The sequence below is a fragment of the Chelmon rostratus genome, chromosome 18 (genome assembly GCF_017976325.1).
Source record: "Chelmon rostratus isolate fCheRos1 chromosome 18, fCheRos1.pri, whole genome shotgun sequence".
Lineage (NCBI taxonomy): Eukaryota > Metazoa > Chordata > Actinopteri > Chaetodontiformes > Chaetodontidae > Chelmon > Chelmon rostratus.
The window spans coordinates 6,490,945-6,509,133 of NC_055675.1; the positions used below are offsets into that span (position 1 = coordinate 6,490,945).

General features: G+C 44.1%; 1 protein-coding gene across 1 annotated transcript in view; it reads right to left on the reverse strand.

Annotated features, from left to right (window-relative positions):
- Nucleotides 1–7,003: 7,003 nt before the first annotated feature.
- LOC121621573 (neurexin-3b-like) overlaps nt 7,004–18,189 on the reverse strand; it is a 200,720-nt gene continuing 189,534 nt past the window's right edge. The window contains exon 17 of the mRNA XM_041958047.1: nt 7,004–9,142. Coding sequence (XP_041813981.1) covers nt 8,835–9,142 — 308 coding nt within the window. The 3' untranslated portion in view covers nt 7,004–8,834. The remainder of the gene's footprint in view (nt 9,143–18,189) is intronic.

Below are 18,189 nucleotides of genomic sequence, written 5' to 3' on the forward strand. Positions count from 1 at the left end.
GTTTGATAGCAGACAGGTGTGGAGGAGCAGGCTGCTGATCGCGATGCCAGAATGACCTCTCCTGGCACTGTGAGCCGGGGGGGCTCATCACGCCCTTTATGCCACGCTCGAGTGTCATCACTTGTGAGGACCTGTGCTAAATCACATGAAGCAGCCGTGCATGGACTGGCAGCAGACAGTGACTGTTATGACCCAGTTGTGAATTGACTTGAGTGACGTGGCTGTAACAGATAGAGATTCAGTGTCATTGGTTTATGACTTATCACTCACTGCATCACATGAATACACGATTAGCCTGCAAATGGGGGAGAAGGGTTCTGACTCAGACTTCTGACTCTGGCCCAGGGGCAGTCTGGTCTAAGTTTCTCTTTGTAATCCTCCTGTGTATATTTCTCATTAGCTTATTATGCTTTTATTTCATACTGCACTGATTATGAAACAGGTTTTGAATGAAACCTACAAAACAAACTACACCTGCTCTCTGCAGCTGCTGTAACATCAGTGACCAACTGGAACCATCCAGAATAAAACTCACCTGAACACATTTGAACAGCTGTGGGAAAATGATGTTAAAAAATCGATATGGTGAAGAAAAACGTAATTAAGTTAGATGGTAAAGACGGGGAGATTCGTGCAGGATATAGATTAAAGTTGAGAAAGGCTAAACATGAATGTGTCTGTGAAGTCCCTGCCCTAATTTGAAAACTAGCTCTTTTGTAGAGATTAGTTGCTGTAACCGTCCTCTTTACACAGAGATGTTATTTTGTATGAAGGGTTTGTATAAAAACTAATGTTTTGTACAAGAAGAACAAAACGCTGCACAAAGGGTCAACCTGACTGACAAGTGAAAGGGCAGAAAGAGACAACGAAACCTCTGAGCTACAGCTAAATAAGAATATAAATCACCAGTCACTGGTAAAAGACGCTTCACATCAAAATGTGTGCAGATTCAAACAGGAACAGAACAAGACAAAACAAGCTGGAATTAACAGGCGTGTTGCTTTAGCAAAGCTTCTCTCAAATCTTCCAAATAAAACAGGTTCGTCCAGGGTTAACGCTACAGGAAGTGGATGACAGAGAACCAGCTGAGCATCTGATCAATCTAACCACTGAGCAGATTGCAGAGGGGACAAAGACAAACAGGGGCCCAAAATATTCAGAGCCCAGCTGCAGCGGTTTGTGGATCAGTAATGATCTCGGGTCACTTTCTCTGGACAGGAAAACAAATTCACAATCGAAGAATAAAACGGTCACAACAGAATTCTTCCTGCCACGCAACACCCTGGCAACATCGACTCAACGTCTTTTGGGCTGAAACTATTTCAAATGTAAATAATAAAGTTGGTGTCTGAGTTATTAAAACGGCTTTATTAAGAAGAAAAACCTCAATAAAACAGGTGATTCCAAACCTTTGAGCTATAGATTGTCTCCAATTAGAGAACAATCCTGCCAATAATAATCAGATATTTCCCTCTCATTCTAAACTGAACACTAAATAATGAACACAAACACAAACTCTGAAACATATGGAGGTTAACATGTTGTTTAGTATGTTTTATCCTCTGTTATAAAGGTGATACTACAGTTTGCGATGCTCCAGTTATTACATAGCTAATATTTCTCTGATATTAGCAACCGACTCACACATTCCAAAGTATTTACTAATTCTAGTTAAGTTTTAATGGTGCTAGCTGGTACTTACTGAGTACTTAGGGAGGACTTTAAGTACAAGCTTATTAATAGATTCATGGATCTCTGCTGCAGCCTCATGCGGGTGTTGTGTATTTGCGTCTCTGTACGTCTAATATAAACTCTGTTTCACCTGCCAACACTGAGCCATCCAAATTAACCAGATGGATGTTTTAAAAGTTTTATATAATCAGGCGGCTCAACTCAGCTGGCCGCGTCTGGCTGGCCAGAGGCAAAAGACCTCCTGTGGCATTTGGTATTGAACTTGGAGGATGTTTTCAGGAGGGGAGTCACCTTTACAAGCAACGCTGGTGATTCGCTGCAGTTTTAAAAAAAGAGCCTAAATAAGGTTTTTGACAAAATGTTGGACTTACAACAATTTTCTGGTTTTGATTTTTATCACTGAACGCATCCAAACCACGTCAAACCCGAGCTGAGTGTTTATGAATTCAAACACAGCACATCTGATCTGAGCAGCATCCACAACCCCCCCCCTGTCAGACCTCAGCAATTATCTGCCACCGTCACTTATGATCAGGTCGTATTTTACGGCTGGGTTTGCCGCAGTCACCTTCGCAGGAGCTGAAACGGTTCTGAAGTTCACTCAGATCTTTTGCCCTCCAGATCCCAGCCCGCCTCGCCTCACATCTGGTCAGAGCAGGCGGGGCTGGGGTCGGCCTGTGGGCTGTGCAGGGACCTCAGGGAGGGGAGCTGCCGCTCAGATACTCATTGCTTCATTGGGATTCTCACTGGATCCAATCACACTGTCAAGCTTGGATAGGAGGCCTGGCTCCCTAGGTAGTGGATACAGCACACACACACACACAGTTTTGAGCATCACTCACTGACACACACACATTGAGACGGAGACATGCAGTATAAATGTGCACCCACGTACTCATGCACCCGCCAGCATCACGCCCGCTTTGTCTCGATCCTCACAAGCCTGTTGATGCTCTTGACTGCAGAGCAACAGTGAAGCAGTGTTTTGTTGTGCAGCTCAGGCTCTCTGCTCGCTTCCACTCCTGCATTTTGCAGCCCAGTCTCACCCGAGGAAATGGACCTGCTCGAACCTTACTGATTTTGTTCCACTTCAGTGATAATGCATTCAAAGTTATGGTAATGTGGCTCTAATGTCAAATTAAAAACACATAGCAGATGCATTTCACCAAATTACTCAATAATTACAGTAGATTTTGGTGTTTGTGGAGGTTTTCCTGCAAAAAACAGACTTTTTACCACACACGCACTAACGTGCATTATATGTGCATGCATAGATACCCTGAAGTCTTAAAATCCTGAGGTGCCAGACCTGGTCCCTAGATGGCACTGTGTCCACTGGACGAGGAAGCAGCCCTGCTGTTTATCATGCAGCTATGACAGCCTGTAAAAGCTTTTATCAGTGGAACTGAAGATTTAGAGCCCAGATTAGTGCATTCATATCTTGGCAGTTAATTAGGGCTGAGGAGCTAACTGAAAGCTTTGGCTGCTGAGTGATGGAGCGGAAGAATAAGAGGAGGTGTGCTCCCTGCGGGGAGACACAAAAGTGAATTAAGTGCATATATACACACCTGACTATTCTGATAATGTATCACTATGTGCAGCCACTGAGACATATGAATATGAATGCTTACCTGTGCACCCACTGAGCCACGCTCTTTCCGTGCATGTGTGAACTTCAATGTAGCCTCGGCATGGTTAATGCAGCCCAACACACACACACACACACACAGGCAAGGAGACACACATGCTTCTTTTTGAGGTGTGCGCATGTGTGTATGTGTGTGCCCTTCATAATGCTGGAGTTAAGGTCAGCGGGCTCATATTCTACCTGTCAGGACTGATCACCATCGCCTTCACAGCTGCTTTGCTTCGGTCCGTGGAGGATACAGCATCTCTCCTGAATCTTTACTGGGCGAGGGAAAAAAAGCAAAAAAAAAAAAAAAAAAGAAAAGCTGCATGTCTACAATCTATACAGGGCAGCCATAAAATGCTCCAGCTGCAGACGCGCCCAGTGCTCAAGGTGTTTTACAGCACCCTGCCTCCGTGTAGGAAGCAACAAAAACAGATTTCATCTCTAATCAGTGACAGAGCTGATGTATCGCTCGTACAAAGCCGCTGTTTATTCGAAAGGGAAAACATGCCATAAAGCGTTTAAGTGGAATTAACCAGTTCATTAGTTGAAGTAAAATTTCATGACAGGTCAACTGTCAGCCTTTAAATGCGTGAAGGGGAGCCAAGCTGCTCCCTTGTTAGCATTCCCCGGCCTCTATATATAGAGCTAATGCAGTCAAACACACACAGAAATCCATTTGGAAAAGCCATTAGCAAATGTAAATTGTTTTTCTGTCAATTAAGATATGAATTATCCAGCCGACATCAGCGGGATTGATGTAATCTACTTCTACTAATTTGACTAAAAGGAAAAGTAGTTGCTACACATAAAATCCAATCAATAAACTTTGTCAGCCAACAACTGTGTAAGCAAATGGGTTGTGAATATCAAATGGATACGTTTCCTCTGCTGGCACCCTGCTGCTGTAAATCTGAAAGTGACTAATGGTTGTGAGAACAGGAACACCTCGCTGTCTCAGGGTTTGAGCCCGGGAGCTTTGCAGGAGCTACACGTGGAGCTGTTTTCTCTTTCCCGGCTTTAATACAGGTCTTCTTTGGGGACTTGAATTCATTATGATCATAAAATGAATTGCTAATATATGTTTATTTGTTATTTGAGGAAATATTTGCCTAAACTATGATGCTTCTTTTCTGTATTTTCTGTTTTCTTTCGGTGGTGATTTATGTTGCAATTATCTTCCCTGGTGCTTGTTTTTGTTTCTCCGTTCTCTTGATGTCATTGTCGTGTTAAGTGCCTTGCAGAATTCGCCTTTTATTTTAATCTCTGCCCTCTGCACCGCAGAAAAGGCCGTTTACTTTTTATCTTTTTATGAGGCTCTTTCACTGTTTTTTTTTCCTCCATTAAAAACTATGCAGTAGATCCCACTTTTGTGCATTTTGAGATGCTTTGGTTGTTGTCTGGCCAGCTTCCTCTCTCCACATGCAATCTCACAATTAGACTGAGATTCATATCCCAATGTAACATGTTGAATGAGGTTCATTGTCTCTGACAGATGCCGCTGATCCTGAGCAAATTAGCTCTGACAGTTGGGATATAAAGGTAGAGAAGTTGTACCACTGGTGCAGCTTGAGGCTCAATTTACAAAAGACCAGATAAATTGAGTGGTTTCAAAAAGGGCAGTCAGCTCAGAAAGGACCTAATCAGGGATGGCAAACAGCTCCACAGCTTCACATCTCATATCAAACTCTGTGACATGTATCCTGCCCTACAAAGTCAACACAGTAGGCTAATTCTATATTTGGTCAAAGTGGGTGAAGACCTGAATCTGACTCTTTGACGTCTGCTTGACTGTATAAAAAATATTTTACCATTAAAATGTAAAGCTCAAGTGAAAACAGCTGATTGAATTAAACGTCTGCGCTGATGAACTGATGTCCTGGTAATGACATTATTCCACATATGAAATGAGATGGTATCCAATCATGATAGAAAAGCTAAGCCAGGCTGGTAACTAGCAGAGCAAATGTCAGCAGAAGCACGCTAGTAAAAGTGGAATTTGATGTGATGAAGCTAAATCACATATGAAATTATTAATTAAAATATTACATTGATTTCAGTGTAAATATTGATTGGTGGGTGATCAGATCAGTAAAACTAGAAAGCTGAAATAAAGCTGAGAGAAGTGTTTGTGTTGCATTCTGTGAGGACTGTCCAAAGGCAGACTGCAGCACTATGTAGGTTCAATGACTGTTTTGGGTGAAATAATCTGCAGAAAAAGGTATAAAATCAACACATTACAAACTTTGCTATGTGCTATGCAGCTTGTTGACCAGCCTGGAAACTTCACACCGGCATACACAGAGTTTTTGGTCATTTGGGGGCAACAGAAACAAAATGCAAACACAAAACTGACATAAAGTTGAGCAACTACTCCTCTATATTCACGAGCTTCTCTGTGTGCCGTTTGTTCAACCTGTTCTCGCTCCCACCTCGACACATATATGGACGCTTGGTCAGGACCCTCTGGCCTCACTTGTTAAGGCGCTGGGGCGCTGGGCAGTCTGATAGACTTCAAAGCCCTGCACATGCATCATGGTCTTTACGTGATGAGCTGAGAGTGAGAACATGCTGGTTTGGTGCTTGGGCAGGTTTCAGTGGAGCTTTCCACAGCAATCTGCTGTGGCTGTGATGAAAATGAACCAAAACAATGAGCTAAAGGACGCTGAAAGGCTCCGTAGAGCTGAGAGGATGATAATTCTCTGTAGGTTTGTCACTGCGAGCCCCCCTTTCACACATTACTGCTCTCCGCCTTTATAGGGCAGCGTATTGCGCTAAGCTGCTGCGTGGTTTGAATGTCATTGAGTGCTAAAAATGAATGTTGTTTTCTCACACGTTAACTTTTTATTATGTTGACTTACGCAGAACAAATTTCCACACATTTTTTTTTTTTTTTTTGGCAAAGAAAAAGAATGAATGTTGAAATGTGGGTCTGCCTCAGAATGTAAAAAACGGCCCCTCAGTGGAAGAAATCCCTGCTGGCCTCCTCGTTCCCATTGCCTCTGACAGGACGAATGAGTTAATATGTAGTCATTGTGCGAGCTGGATATACTCACACACGCTGCTCTGATATCCTACATCAATGGGCTATTGCAAGTTAATGACCAGCTCTGTGAAGGCCCATTTGCACGAAATATGGACGGTGTAAAACCGGGCTGGGAAAGCAGGTGCTGCTGCCATTGAGTAGCTCATAACCCGGCCATATGGTTGTGGAGAATCTCATTTGGCTGTGCACTCTCACAAAGACCTGACTCTAAAGAAACCCAAAGCCATTCCTTTGCTGTTGTGACGACTCTGGACCCTGTAATAACCGTTTTCTCCACCCGTCCCTTTTTCTCTTGTTGCATCGATGAACAGTGTATGAATTTGCATAATCATCTATAGGTAAATGATAGTGTTGAGCTGCTCTGCTCCGGACTTCATTTGAATGGAAATGATACCACTTTTGGTATAAAAGGAAATCACTGAAGTGATAGCAAATGGATGAGAAATTGTGGTTCGGTGAACAGTCTTCGGCGTAGACGGTATCTATCTCCATCCTCTCGCTGCGGCTTCTCCTGCCTCTTCACCACAGCGTGGATGATTGAGTGACAGCCACCCGCAGTCTGACATCCAAAAAGTTTGGGAACAACATTTTTTTATTTCTGGGAATTGTTCGGAGTCAAAGGAGCATAAGACAGTAATAATTAACTGGTCGAAAAAGCCAAGTACCAACACAAAAAATCAAAGTGAACGTACACACTGACTGATTTTGCATGAAAATGAATGAGAACGAATAACTTCAGCAATAAATAATGACATTAAAAAAAAACAACGTATTGCCGGAGGACAATGTCATAAAAATGAGACATGAAATTAAGCTACACAATAACAAAGAAAACAAATTCAAAAAGACGAGCAGACGAGAACATCGACGTCAGAGTAAGAAAGAAAACGAAAACACCTGTAAGTCAGTAAGGTGCTAGCAACAGATCTCCAAATCCATCATAATCTGTCTTTATTCTCTTGTTCTGTTTTTTAAATTTCCAATAAAAAAATAAAGAACATGATGAAAGTAACTTCAGAATGAGGAGGGGTCCCTAATACAAGATCTGAGGGAGGTGTTTTCTATTTGACTGACAGCTTCCCGTGGTCAAATATTCATGCGACTGAAGAGGAACACCATCCAGAGAGACTACACTCTAATCTAACAACATTTGCTCCCCACCGAAACAAATGTTCCTGTGCACGTCGTTTTTTATCTCCGGGCGTTACTGGCAAAAGAGTAAAAATGCTATTTCTGTCATGTTGTAACAGCAGTGAAATCAAATCAAATGGTCCGTCTATACAAGAAGAGGATTGAACAAACCCAACAGAAACTTGAATTTTCTGTACAATATTGACCTGCAAAGCACAACGGCTATGATGTAATAAAATATGTAAACATATTTGCTGTTTGACACAGTCGTCTGTGACAACAGAATCACACTTGTTCACACTGGAGTAAGTCTTTAGCCTGGATTTTTTCTTATTCTTTTTAAAGACTGCGACAATTAAATGCCCACCAGACACAAATTATGATAATGCCTTTTTGCCACAGCGTCTCAGGAAGTGTGTCAAAACCTGGACGGAAAGAAAAAGAAAGGAAAGACGAACGCTATCAGGGATTTCAGATTCAGAGAAATGACATTGTGTTGTGCAGTTTGCCTGGTGGATCCACTCCTGCACGCTTGACCTCCATCTAGAATTTGGATCCATGGCAATCCAATCCTTAGCTGAGTAATGAGAGGGGGGGAGAAAAATATTCAGATACCATTACTGCATCACACCCTGCTGAGCGGTCGCTGCCTGGTCAACCCTGACTGGACATCATCCTTCAAAAGAAACCTAAACTCAATAAATGAATAACTTGCTAAATGAATGAATAAAAAACAAACTGGAAATAAAAAGACAGCTTTAAGTACACATATACTTTAGCTCGTATCGCATCCATGAAAGCTACATTTAATGAAACCGCTTGTAATGTGAAATCATGTTTTGACTTCCAACTTTCCCGACAATCATAGTTTCTTGAGGTCCCTCACTTACACAGATGCCAGCACCACGTCACATACACCTCACATGCATGCTCAGAATGGCCGAAATGACAGTGATCGTATTTTACAGGGTTACAATGGACAAGGTCGTCAGAACTCCAAGGATCACACACCTCTCGACAGTCACTTGGGGCCGTGTGGATGTTCCGGTGATGTTATTCACACTGCCAAACGTCTCCAGCAGGGACTCCTGAAAAAGATCCACGCTGAGTCCCGGTGAAGTTGTACTGCATTGTCTCTCGTAATGCTTACAATAGTAAGTGTGCTTCCAGAAGCCAAAGTTCTTTTGTAAATGTTTCAGTGACTCAGCAAGTTTTGAGTTCTCAAGAGATTTTACCCTTTTTAAATCACAGTTGCCAATATGGTACTGTCAAAATGTTTATAACTTTGTTCCAAACAGTTTATTTTTCTATGTGTTGGGAAATGACTTTTGATTTCTATACATAATATTCCTTGTCCTTGTCTTTCGGTCTCTTGCTACCGGCGCTGCCTTTGGCGCTGCCGCTGGGTGTTTTATCCTTCACCACAGCGCCATTGGTTTGCGCCGAGTTGCTGATGTAGTTGCGCGTCTCGTCCACCTGGTAGGAACCCTCGTCCCTGTTCCTGTACTTGTACATGGCGTAGAGGAGGATGAGGATGCAGAGGGCGGCGGCTGAGACAATCCCCACCACCATGCCCGTGGTGCTGCTGGATTCCCGGATCACCTCTGAGGCCCCCGGGGGCACCCGCCGAACCACGCCGGGCACTGTGGGCAAGGCGGCGGGTACCGTGCGCAGCATGGGCGAGGTGATGAAAGGGCCCCGTGGCTTGGTGCCGTCCAGATCGAAGGACGTGGGCAGGGGCAGCAGGACTATGTCCGGCTGCGGGGGTTTTACCTCGCGGTTGTTCATTTTCCCGGCGGGCAGCTTGGGTGGCGTGTCCGAGGGGACCGCCGCCGGCGGCGTGCCCCGGGGGTCGGGCAGAGGTGAGGTGGGTGTAGTCCTACCTGCCTCAGAGGCTTTGCTAGGCCTCAAGTCCTTGGCCTCCCACTTGGGCGCGAGGGCTTTGTAGCCGCCTTCATAGGCCGATGTGGTCAAGATCTTATCTGTTACCAGGGAGAAGGTGGTGTAAAAATCTTCATCGTCAGTCGGGGGCAGGCTAGAGTCGAAAGCTTCGCCAGAGCCAAACCCCGAAATCACCATGCCATCATCATCATCATCATCACCATCATCACCACCATCACCACCATCACAATCATCGCTGCCTCGGTCCGACAAGCAAGGTACCCCCGCCTCAGTGGCCATGGCCAAGGATTCTTTGGTGGTCTCAATAATGGTGAGGACGGGGCGGAGGGTTGGGGGGAGGGGGATGAAGGGAGAACGGGTGGATACAGAAGGGATGTCTATGGGGTCCTCGACTAGCACGGGGATGACTAGCTCCCCTCCTGGAAAGTGAAGCAGAGACACGGACACCAGTCAGAGCGCCGAAAGACTTCGGTCAGCAAAGCAAGAAGCAGCCAAACACCAAAAGAATCGAGAACCAAAGAACGAATAAAGCAAAGCTCAACAAAGGGAGGAAATGAACTGAAGAGAAAGAAAGAAAGATAGAAAGAACAGAAAATACCGTACCAGTGCAAAAACAATGAAACTCAGAACCAAACAAGACCCAAACTGAAAGAAAACTTTCAAACAGCCATAAATGAAGTTTACATTGCATCAAAAGGCTTTGAGGGATGCACAAGGGTGAGCCACATTAAACTGACTCCACATATTCACTCCGACATGTCGTCAGACAGCAGGACTACATTTACACTGCACTACAAACTAGTCCTGCTTATCGTATGCTCTACGTGCTGCAGGCATATTCATCTCTCTCTATTGTGAATAAAACAGTGTGAATTACATGTAGTGGCGCACAAATTGAGGCCCTATATTTAGTTCTGCCTGATAATGCTGCATATTTCTCGACATAAATGACTGGTACAGGCTTTTAAGAGGCTTGTTTTATTTATCTTCCAAGTGTAAATCCTTTTTAGTCCCTTCAAAAACTGAGCACCAAAAGATGCGCTCTGTGGATAAAAAGAAGCAGAGGGTATTAGCATTTGTTTGCAATTCAAGTGCAAGCCAGTGGGCCTGAAAGCCAGCTAACTAAGTCTGAAATGAGAAAGTGTTTGTAAGGTGTCTCGTGTAGCTGCTCAGAGAGCTGCTTTTTAACCCCGTTGACCTACACGGCCGAACAAATACTAACAACTCCCGCATCATAAAGCGGAAAAAAGACGGGAAACTAAAAATGGAGAGGGGGTGTTTTTGGACCAACATCCCCCCCCAGCCTCTTAAGAACCTGACTACCAGAGGGTCACACACTGATCTATGAGGAAGACTGCACCAGCAAAAAGTCACCACTCACAAGTCCTAAACATGGAGGGAACTTTTCTCTCCTGAGCATCAGCGGGCTCCCCTATTGGCCCTAGCCTCTTGCCTTTTGACCCCTACAGTCACCACAATGGCACAAAGTCACCGGACAGTTCAACGACACCTGAATGTTTGCTGTGATTCCTACTTCCTGGAGGAAGAATCAGCTCCTGTTCTCCAGGTTGCTGTACTACAGGGACCTTGCTGCTTCATTTCCACATGCACTCATTATAATAAACCCATTTTAGTACACTTGATAGCGCATGCTTTATTAGTTAAACCTGTTGTTGGACCACTACAAAGAGTTTGAAACATTCAGATGTCTATTGAAGCTGCTTATCCTCTTGCCAAAGTGGCTTGTTTGTACATTGCAAAGGCTCACAAACAGGGCACTATAAAGAGATGCAAACCTTTTGGAACAATAAAGAAAAGAACACAACGGAAATGAAGGAAACGGAAATAATAATTAAAGGCATTGCAAAAAGAGTTCAGAGTTAGAGCAAACATTGTAAAAAACATTCACAAAGTAAAGCCACAGATAGAGCTATCCAGAGAGGGATTAGTAAGAAGTAAGTAGAAAAAACAGGAAAAAAAAAAGGAACAGCTCGGAAAATCATAAAAGCCTACAAAAAGAAAGTAAAAAACAGTTTTCAAAGGAAGAAAGCATACCATCAGTTTTGTCAACTTACATCAACAAATTGCCCGCATGATTTTGGCAGGAAGAAAAAAAAAATTTACAAAAGAAAGTTGTGTAAGAATGCCTTTGGACAAGTTAGGTTAGTTTCTTTTTCTTTTTTTTCTTTTTTTTTTTTTAGCAATTTCTGATTATATCTCTCTTTTTAGACAGGATGGTACAGGGAGGCAACAACACATACATCCACACATCATGACATGAAAAATAATCTTCACCATTCTGTTCAGGATATCTTTTTTTTTAATAGTAATTTAATTTTGTATAAAAAAGAAAACTGTATATCTATAATTCTTGCTTTGATAGATAAGTCTCTCCATAAATATCTACAGCCTGATTAGATGACTCTTTTTCTTTTTTTTTTTTTTTTTGCTCGACTTTAACTTCATCAGCAGTGAATAAATGGATGACTGTACATATCTTAGAATCTCTACGTAAAGGGTTTGGGAGGAGGGAGTGTGAGACGGGGTGGGACCTATGAACATACTAGGAAGGAAATGACATAGATGGGGGTGAACGTGTACATCAGTTGCCATGTCCATGTAAAGGCGGCACGAAGCGGTCGGGCGGCATTAGAGCTTTTGGCTGTAAGGAAGGGATGGGGATATACAAACAATGAGCATATACATGCCCATCTACAAAAGAGAACAGCACTCTCAACACTGACAGTTTTACAAACCCTAAGCTGCAACTTCTTTGCCATGCACAAAATTAATCGACTCGTTCATTGGTTCAATCCAAATTTCAATCAGAGGTAGCTACTGAATAACAGGAAAGTGTCAGAGATCAGCATAGAAACAGTTTGCACAGATAGTGGTGAGGGTCTACTTTGGAGGCGTCTTCTCTTTTTTCTCTATGAGGACGCGAATTTGAAATTCCAATGCAGCGCCTCGGTTTCGACGCTCAGCCTTTAAAAGCCGGCTGAAAATAGCGATTCGTTCATAGAGAAAAGAGGAAGGGTCATTCTAATTCAGGGGGGGAAAAAATCATCAAAACATTGGCAAGAGTGATTCTTAGCAAATTAGCAGTTAAAATTTGAACATTTTCAGAAAAGAAACAGAGAGATACACATATATGTGTGTTAGCATATATGTACAAAAAGACAAAAAAAAAGTAAAACAGATTAGCAAGCAAGAAAGAAAGGCAGTCAATTTCTCACACTATCAAAGATGAACAACCAGAAAGCACACACTGAGGCAGACAAAGAGAGGGGGGGACAGTTTATAGGCAAAGTGTCACCACCTTCGTTTAACTAATAATAAACACCTTATTATTAGTTACTTCAATACATTTCTCTTGTTAGTATTTTAAAACACAGGACAGGGCGTGCAGTCTGGATGTACGTCAGAGAAAGAGAGGTCAATCAGACATGGTTTTATTTTGGATTTTAGTCCACTATAAGAAGTTGGGTTAATGCATGCTTCAGTAAGTTGCATTTAGGGAGAGTAATATACAATAACAATACAGCAAGCCATGGGACAGGTGGGGGGAGGGGCTTCAGATGGGGTCAAAGGTCAGTTAAAGGTCACTGCCACCAAGGGCTGTGGGATATTTTCTCAGGCAAAGAAACCATTCATCATCAGCAGTTAACAGGGGGAGGGGGAGCACCACGGGTGATATATAACCAACATTATGTGGCATTTAGGCCCACCGCATCCGCTGATTAATCAAGAGGGGGAGCAGAGTGACAATTAATGAGCTGCTTCGTTAATAAATGTTTAGATGCTTTGTGTTATGTGCATAACCAACAGCCTTCGTCTGGCAGGTGAACAGCATGTTGGGAAGGAGTTCCACAAGAGCACACAGGGTGACGTTTCGTTTGTTTCGCGCATTAGGTGCCGGTCGCTCGCTAAGCAAAAGCGCAACTCTGAGTTATTGTCGAGGAAGTGCCGCCTGCGTTTTAACAACACGACGTCTTAAACGTGAGCTTCCTGCCTGTCCGCCGTGATGTAGAGATTCTTCCTGCTGTACGACTGCAGCGTGTGATCTGCTCTTCAGCTAACGTCTCATGTTGCCTAACGGGGATAATATCTTTAATAACAGAGCCAAACTCCTTGCCTTGTTAAATAAACAATGCCAGCACAGATAAGCGATTTTCATCCAAGGCTTTATTTATCCAACTCTGCCCTTGTTGTCTCGGCCTTGTTTGCATCCTTTCACTCCGTTCTTGGCTAACAGCTTTCGGCGACTGTTAGCTTTGCGCTATGTCAACAAACCTCTTGGATGGGAGGGGAGCCGCTGCAGTTAAGGGTCTCCAGTAAAGTCAGTGCAGAGGACCTTGATGTTTTGGTAAACACTTTAATCCTGTGTAAGCTCTTGCACAAGCGTTGCACATCTTGCTGCATTTCCGAGGCAGACAAACACGGCGGTTTCTAATGGGTTTGCTTAACCAGACTGCGTTTGTTTTCTGCACTCGTCAAGATGGATGGGGATTTTATTCTAAGCCTGTGCCTCCCTGGCAAATAATTCTCCACTCCGCTAGACCTACAGCCTGTTTTCTTTCTTTTTAAGCCAAAGGAAGTCAGGACTTCAGATTAATAAGTGTTTCTTTGCGCCAGTGGCTACCAATGAGAAAAAAGGATCCTATCTTTTTAAGGCCCAAAAAAAAGAAACGGGCGCATGAAACAAACTAAATTTTTCCAGTCCTGGTAAAAAAAAGAGTATCTGCTGCGTGCCTGCGCTGGCTTTTAAAGAGGAATTAAGTAAATATAGTCACTTCTAAATGGCTGATTGACTGACTACCTCAGCAGCTTGGAGGCTACGGATGCAGAAATCTCAGAGCAGCACTTTCTGTTCACTCCGCTCCGCTCGCTCTCTTTCCCTGCCTCCTCTCTCCCGGCCTGATCCCCGTGTCCATCCAGCGTTTGCTGAGGCTTCCGAATGGAGATGAATCCCGACGGTGTGTCAGGGATTTGACAACGGCACGCCGTGAAAGCGGAAAGCCGGCGCACCAGCACCAACCATGGACGAACTGAGTCAATGGGATTTCGACGCTGCAAATTGTGGGTGAGTCAGTAGTTTGGGGCCCTGAAATCCCATTGTGGCTGCGCGCATTGTGCCCAGAGACCTGCTGTAGCAGATTCATTCACCTCGACCCACGACAGGTAGGGAGCTGATTACCAGAGAGCCGGCAAAACACAGATTCACACACTGGACACACACTTAGAGGGACATGACAGGGATTATATCGGTCCCTGTGCAACGGCTGAGCTTTCTACAAACATGTACCTTAAAAATCGGAGCACTTTACCCTGCCATTAAATCATCTTATCTCGCCTGCGCACACCTCTGCCAAAAGAGGTCTAATTTCTCACAGATGGACAATTCATTTCCATCCCAGAAGCTGAACGACGCTCCGCTTACAACTCCAGCGAGCGGAGAGGTCTGCCCCGTGTGGATGCATGAGCTACGTCTGGCTGGAGGAGCTTCCTTCCAGCGGCGTCCCGGTGCCGCGGCGCATGGCAGATAGGTCTTAATCCGTCATCATGAGGCCCGCGCGCAGCCTGGCGTATTAAATTGGCATCTCCAGCAGGCGTGGCGACTCGCCCCTGTCAGCCGGTCGATTTGCTGTACAGCCATTAGGCTGCACCTCTGCACTCGGCGGACATGTGTCAGCTGAATAACCTTTAAACTGATCTGAGGCCTGTGTTGAAGTGACAGCCGGCCCAATGGGGCTTGACGGAAGCCATAGCTGATGCCACAAGAAAACCCAGTGATCCATCCCTATCATACTTCATCCTGTAGCTTCCACGTGTTGGGGCTCTTCATATACAGCAACATTACATCCAGTCTAACATTCATTTGAGCCACAGTCTCTCCTCTTTGCCCACCAAAGCCAGTGAGATGAGGAGACATCGATAAATATGTTACATCTGGTTGATCTGTGCTCCACTTCATCAAAGCCTGAAAGGGTAATGGGGCATATGGCACCGTTTATGGCCCTTATATTAAATACACAATTTTTCAAATGATCTATTTGACTGACACATAGTGTGCAACAGTTCCCCTGTTTGCAGAGATCTGTGGGAGGCTGTCATCTCTACAGAGATGGCAGCGCTGGTTGTTTGTTCAAGCAGATTGTAACAACCTACCTTTATGTTTATGCTCAGCGACGCGGGAGGGGGTTTAATGTTCTTACAGTGCAAAAGCATATGGCCTTCCACGGGAGTCTGTGCCCCACCACCGTCAACGCTGGTTTCCTTCAACAGTGACGTCGCCGTACCTAACCCTGAATTTTCTGCCCGTTTGGGGACAGCGCTGCAAACACAACACTGACATATCATCAGCTTCTAAAGCTGAACGTGTCAGCAAACCGTTGCTCACAGTCCCAGCAGGCGATGAGCTACATTAACATCCATTTGGAGTCATGTTTTCTAGCCACCTGATGAATATAAGTCCAGTAACCACTCTGATAATGCTCTCTGTGTTTGGAACTATGAGCATCTGCTTTCATGTTACACTAATTTGATTGTTATCATAAAATACAGATTACAGCAGCTTTAACGTTAAACATGGAGGTGGCAGATTAGAAAATGTTCTCATGGGTGACTTTGGAAGGGCCTGAAGGACAGGCTATTATGTCATTTAGGAATGATGACTTGCTGTTTGTATATATTACTGGCACCGGTACAGTGGGGCCACTGCAGTACGCCTCTGCAATATGGACTTACAGCGACTGCCTTCTGAGACATATTGAAATGCTGTAGCAGGAAAAACACACAGATGTAACTAATAACACTAATGATGGCTGCATTCAATTTCTATGTCCTAGAGCTGAAGCACTGTGCATACTGTCAGCCGAACACAACAGTAAACAGAGCCATTATTGTTATTAGTAACACCTCAGCCTTTTCTGCTCCAGCATCTGCTCTGACTACGATCTTTTGCGTTTTTTCAGCAGCGGTTAGTCCGAGTAAAACTTATGGACGTTTGCTTGTCATGAGTCTAATTTTATGTCTTGCAGGATAAACAGAAACTTGTAGGCACTGCATGTACAAATCAACCGCTCTGATTCGCACTTGTGGATTTATGAAAATCATTTGCATCAATTACTAAAATATAATTACATATTAATCAGGAAAATGCTCTGATTACACGGTAATGACAAGCTGCAACACTTTAAATCTGTTAATCACTGTGAAATTAAATCAGAAATTGACGATTTGCTGTTCTCTGAACTGAGCATTGCGTGTTTTTCATTGGTGATTTCCAGGTAGTGGTGAATTGCTGCATATACTAATACTTTTACTGTCAGTTTAACTAATGGTTATGTAAACATGCGCAGGTTCTTATTCAGAGGCCCATCAAGATTTGCACCGCACACTCCTTATTCACTCTCTTGTGGAACTCCCGTGGGATAAAGGGAAAAGGTAAGGTTTAACAGTTTTATTTAACACACAGACGACACGACCACGAGACGACCACGCACAGCAGACAGGACAGGCTGTTTGGCAGACACAGACGGAGCACTGACAGAGACAGCAGGCACAAGCACAAACACGAGACGCCTCCGAGGGAGGAGCTGCCGCGGGGAACAGCGGCGGCGCGGGACCGCCGCTGTAGCCCCGAACACACACACACACCGACATGTAGTAGAAGCCAGCTGGGGGTTAGCCTGAGACTTATGGGTGGAGAAGAAGCAGCACACAAAATGGATGCCAATCATATTCATGCAGAAGCGGGGGAGTTGGGGGGAGAGGATTATTAGTTAGTCTATCGAGCTGCGGTACAGTCCAGTACAGTGTGCATGCCACAAATGCCTTCTACTTGGAGCAACAGATAGAATAGAAAAACAGATATACTTTGTGGCAATAAAAGTCTTTTTATGCCATCTGCATTCAAACAGACATGTATATGCAGAACGGCTAAAAGAAAGAAGGTGGGTGAGTCGGGATGGAGGGGGTGGGGGTGGGGGGTTAACGCTCGGGAGAGGAGAGAGGGAGTCATTCTTTCACACACAACTTTCTTGAGACAGAATGGGGTTGCCTGCACAAGGCCAAAAAAAGGATGATGGCAAGAAAAGATTTTGTTGCCGTTCATTTCCCTATGTTGTATCGAAAATGGGGGGAGGATGTTTCTTTAGAAGCCTTATGGCACAAAAAAATAAACACAAACTTGATGAGGAGGAGAACTTTGACTTTTCCAACCACCAAAAGTTCATGCGGCACAAGATGAGGCAAAAACGGGAGGAGTGGCTCTATCCTTGCTTGGAGGATGGACGACGGATGATGAGGAGGACACCAAAGAAAAAAAAAAAAAAAAAAAAAAAACACAACAAAACCAGGAAATAAAATCACCGCACTCAACCCGCCCTGGCCCCAAAGTAAAGCAAAAACAAAAAAAGCTCAAATCTTAAGCAACCCAGCAGCTGGGTCCAAATCGATACAGAAGAGAGATGTTCATATGTGCATCACAGGAGAAAAAAAAACAAACAAAATGCAACAGAAAAGAAACCAACATCATGTCATGCAACTGTTCATACGACTGAAAGCGGGGCAAGGAATGAGGATATGAATTTCTGTGTCCACATGGTGAAATGTACAGTATGTATGAGTGTGTATGACTACGTATGTTGTCACTATATGAGGGGAGGGTACCGTGTCCTCTGAGTAAAAACTTTCTACAGGACGCTTTGTTCCACTTTTGAGAATGCTTGGGTTTGAGGTCCACGGGAACGAAGAGAGCGAAACGAACGAGCTGTAAAAATTTGTC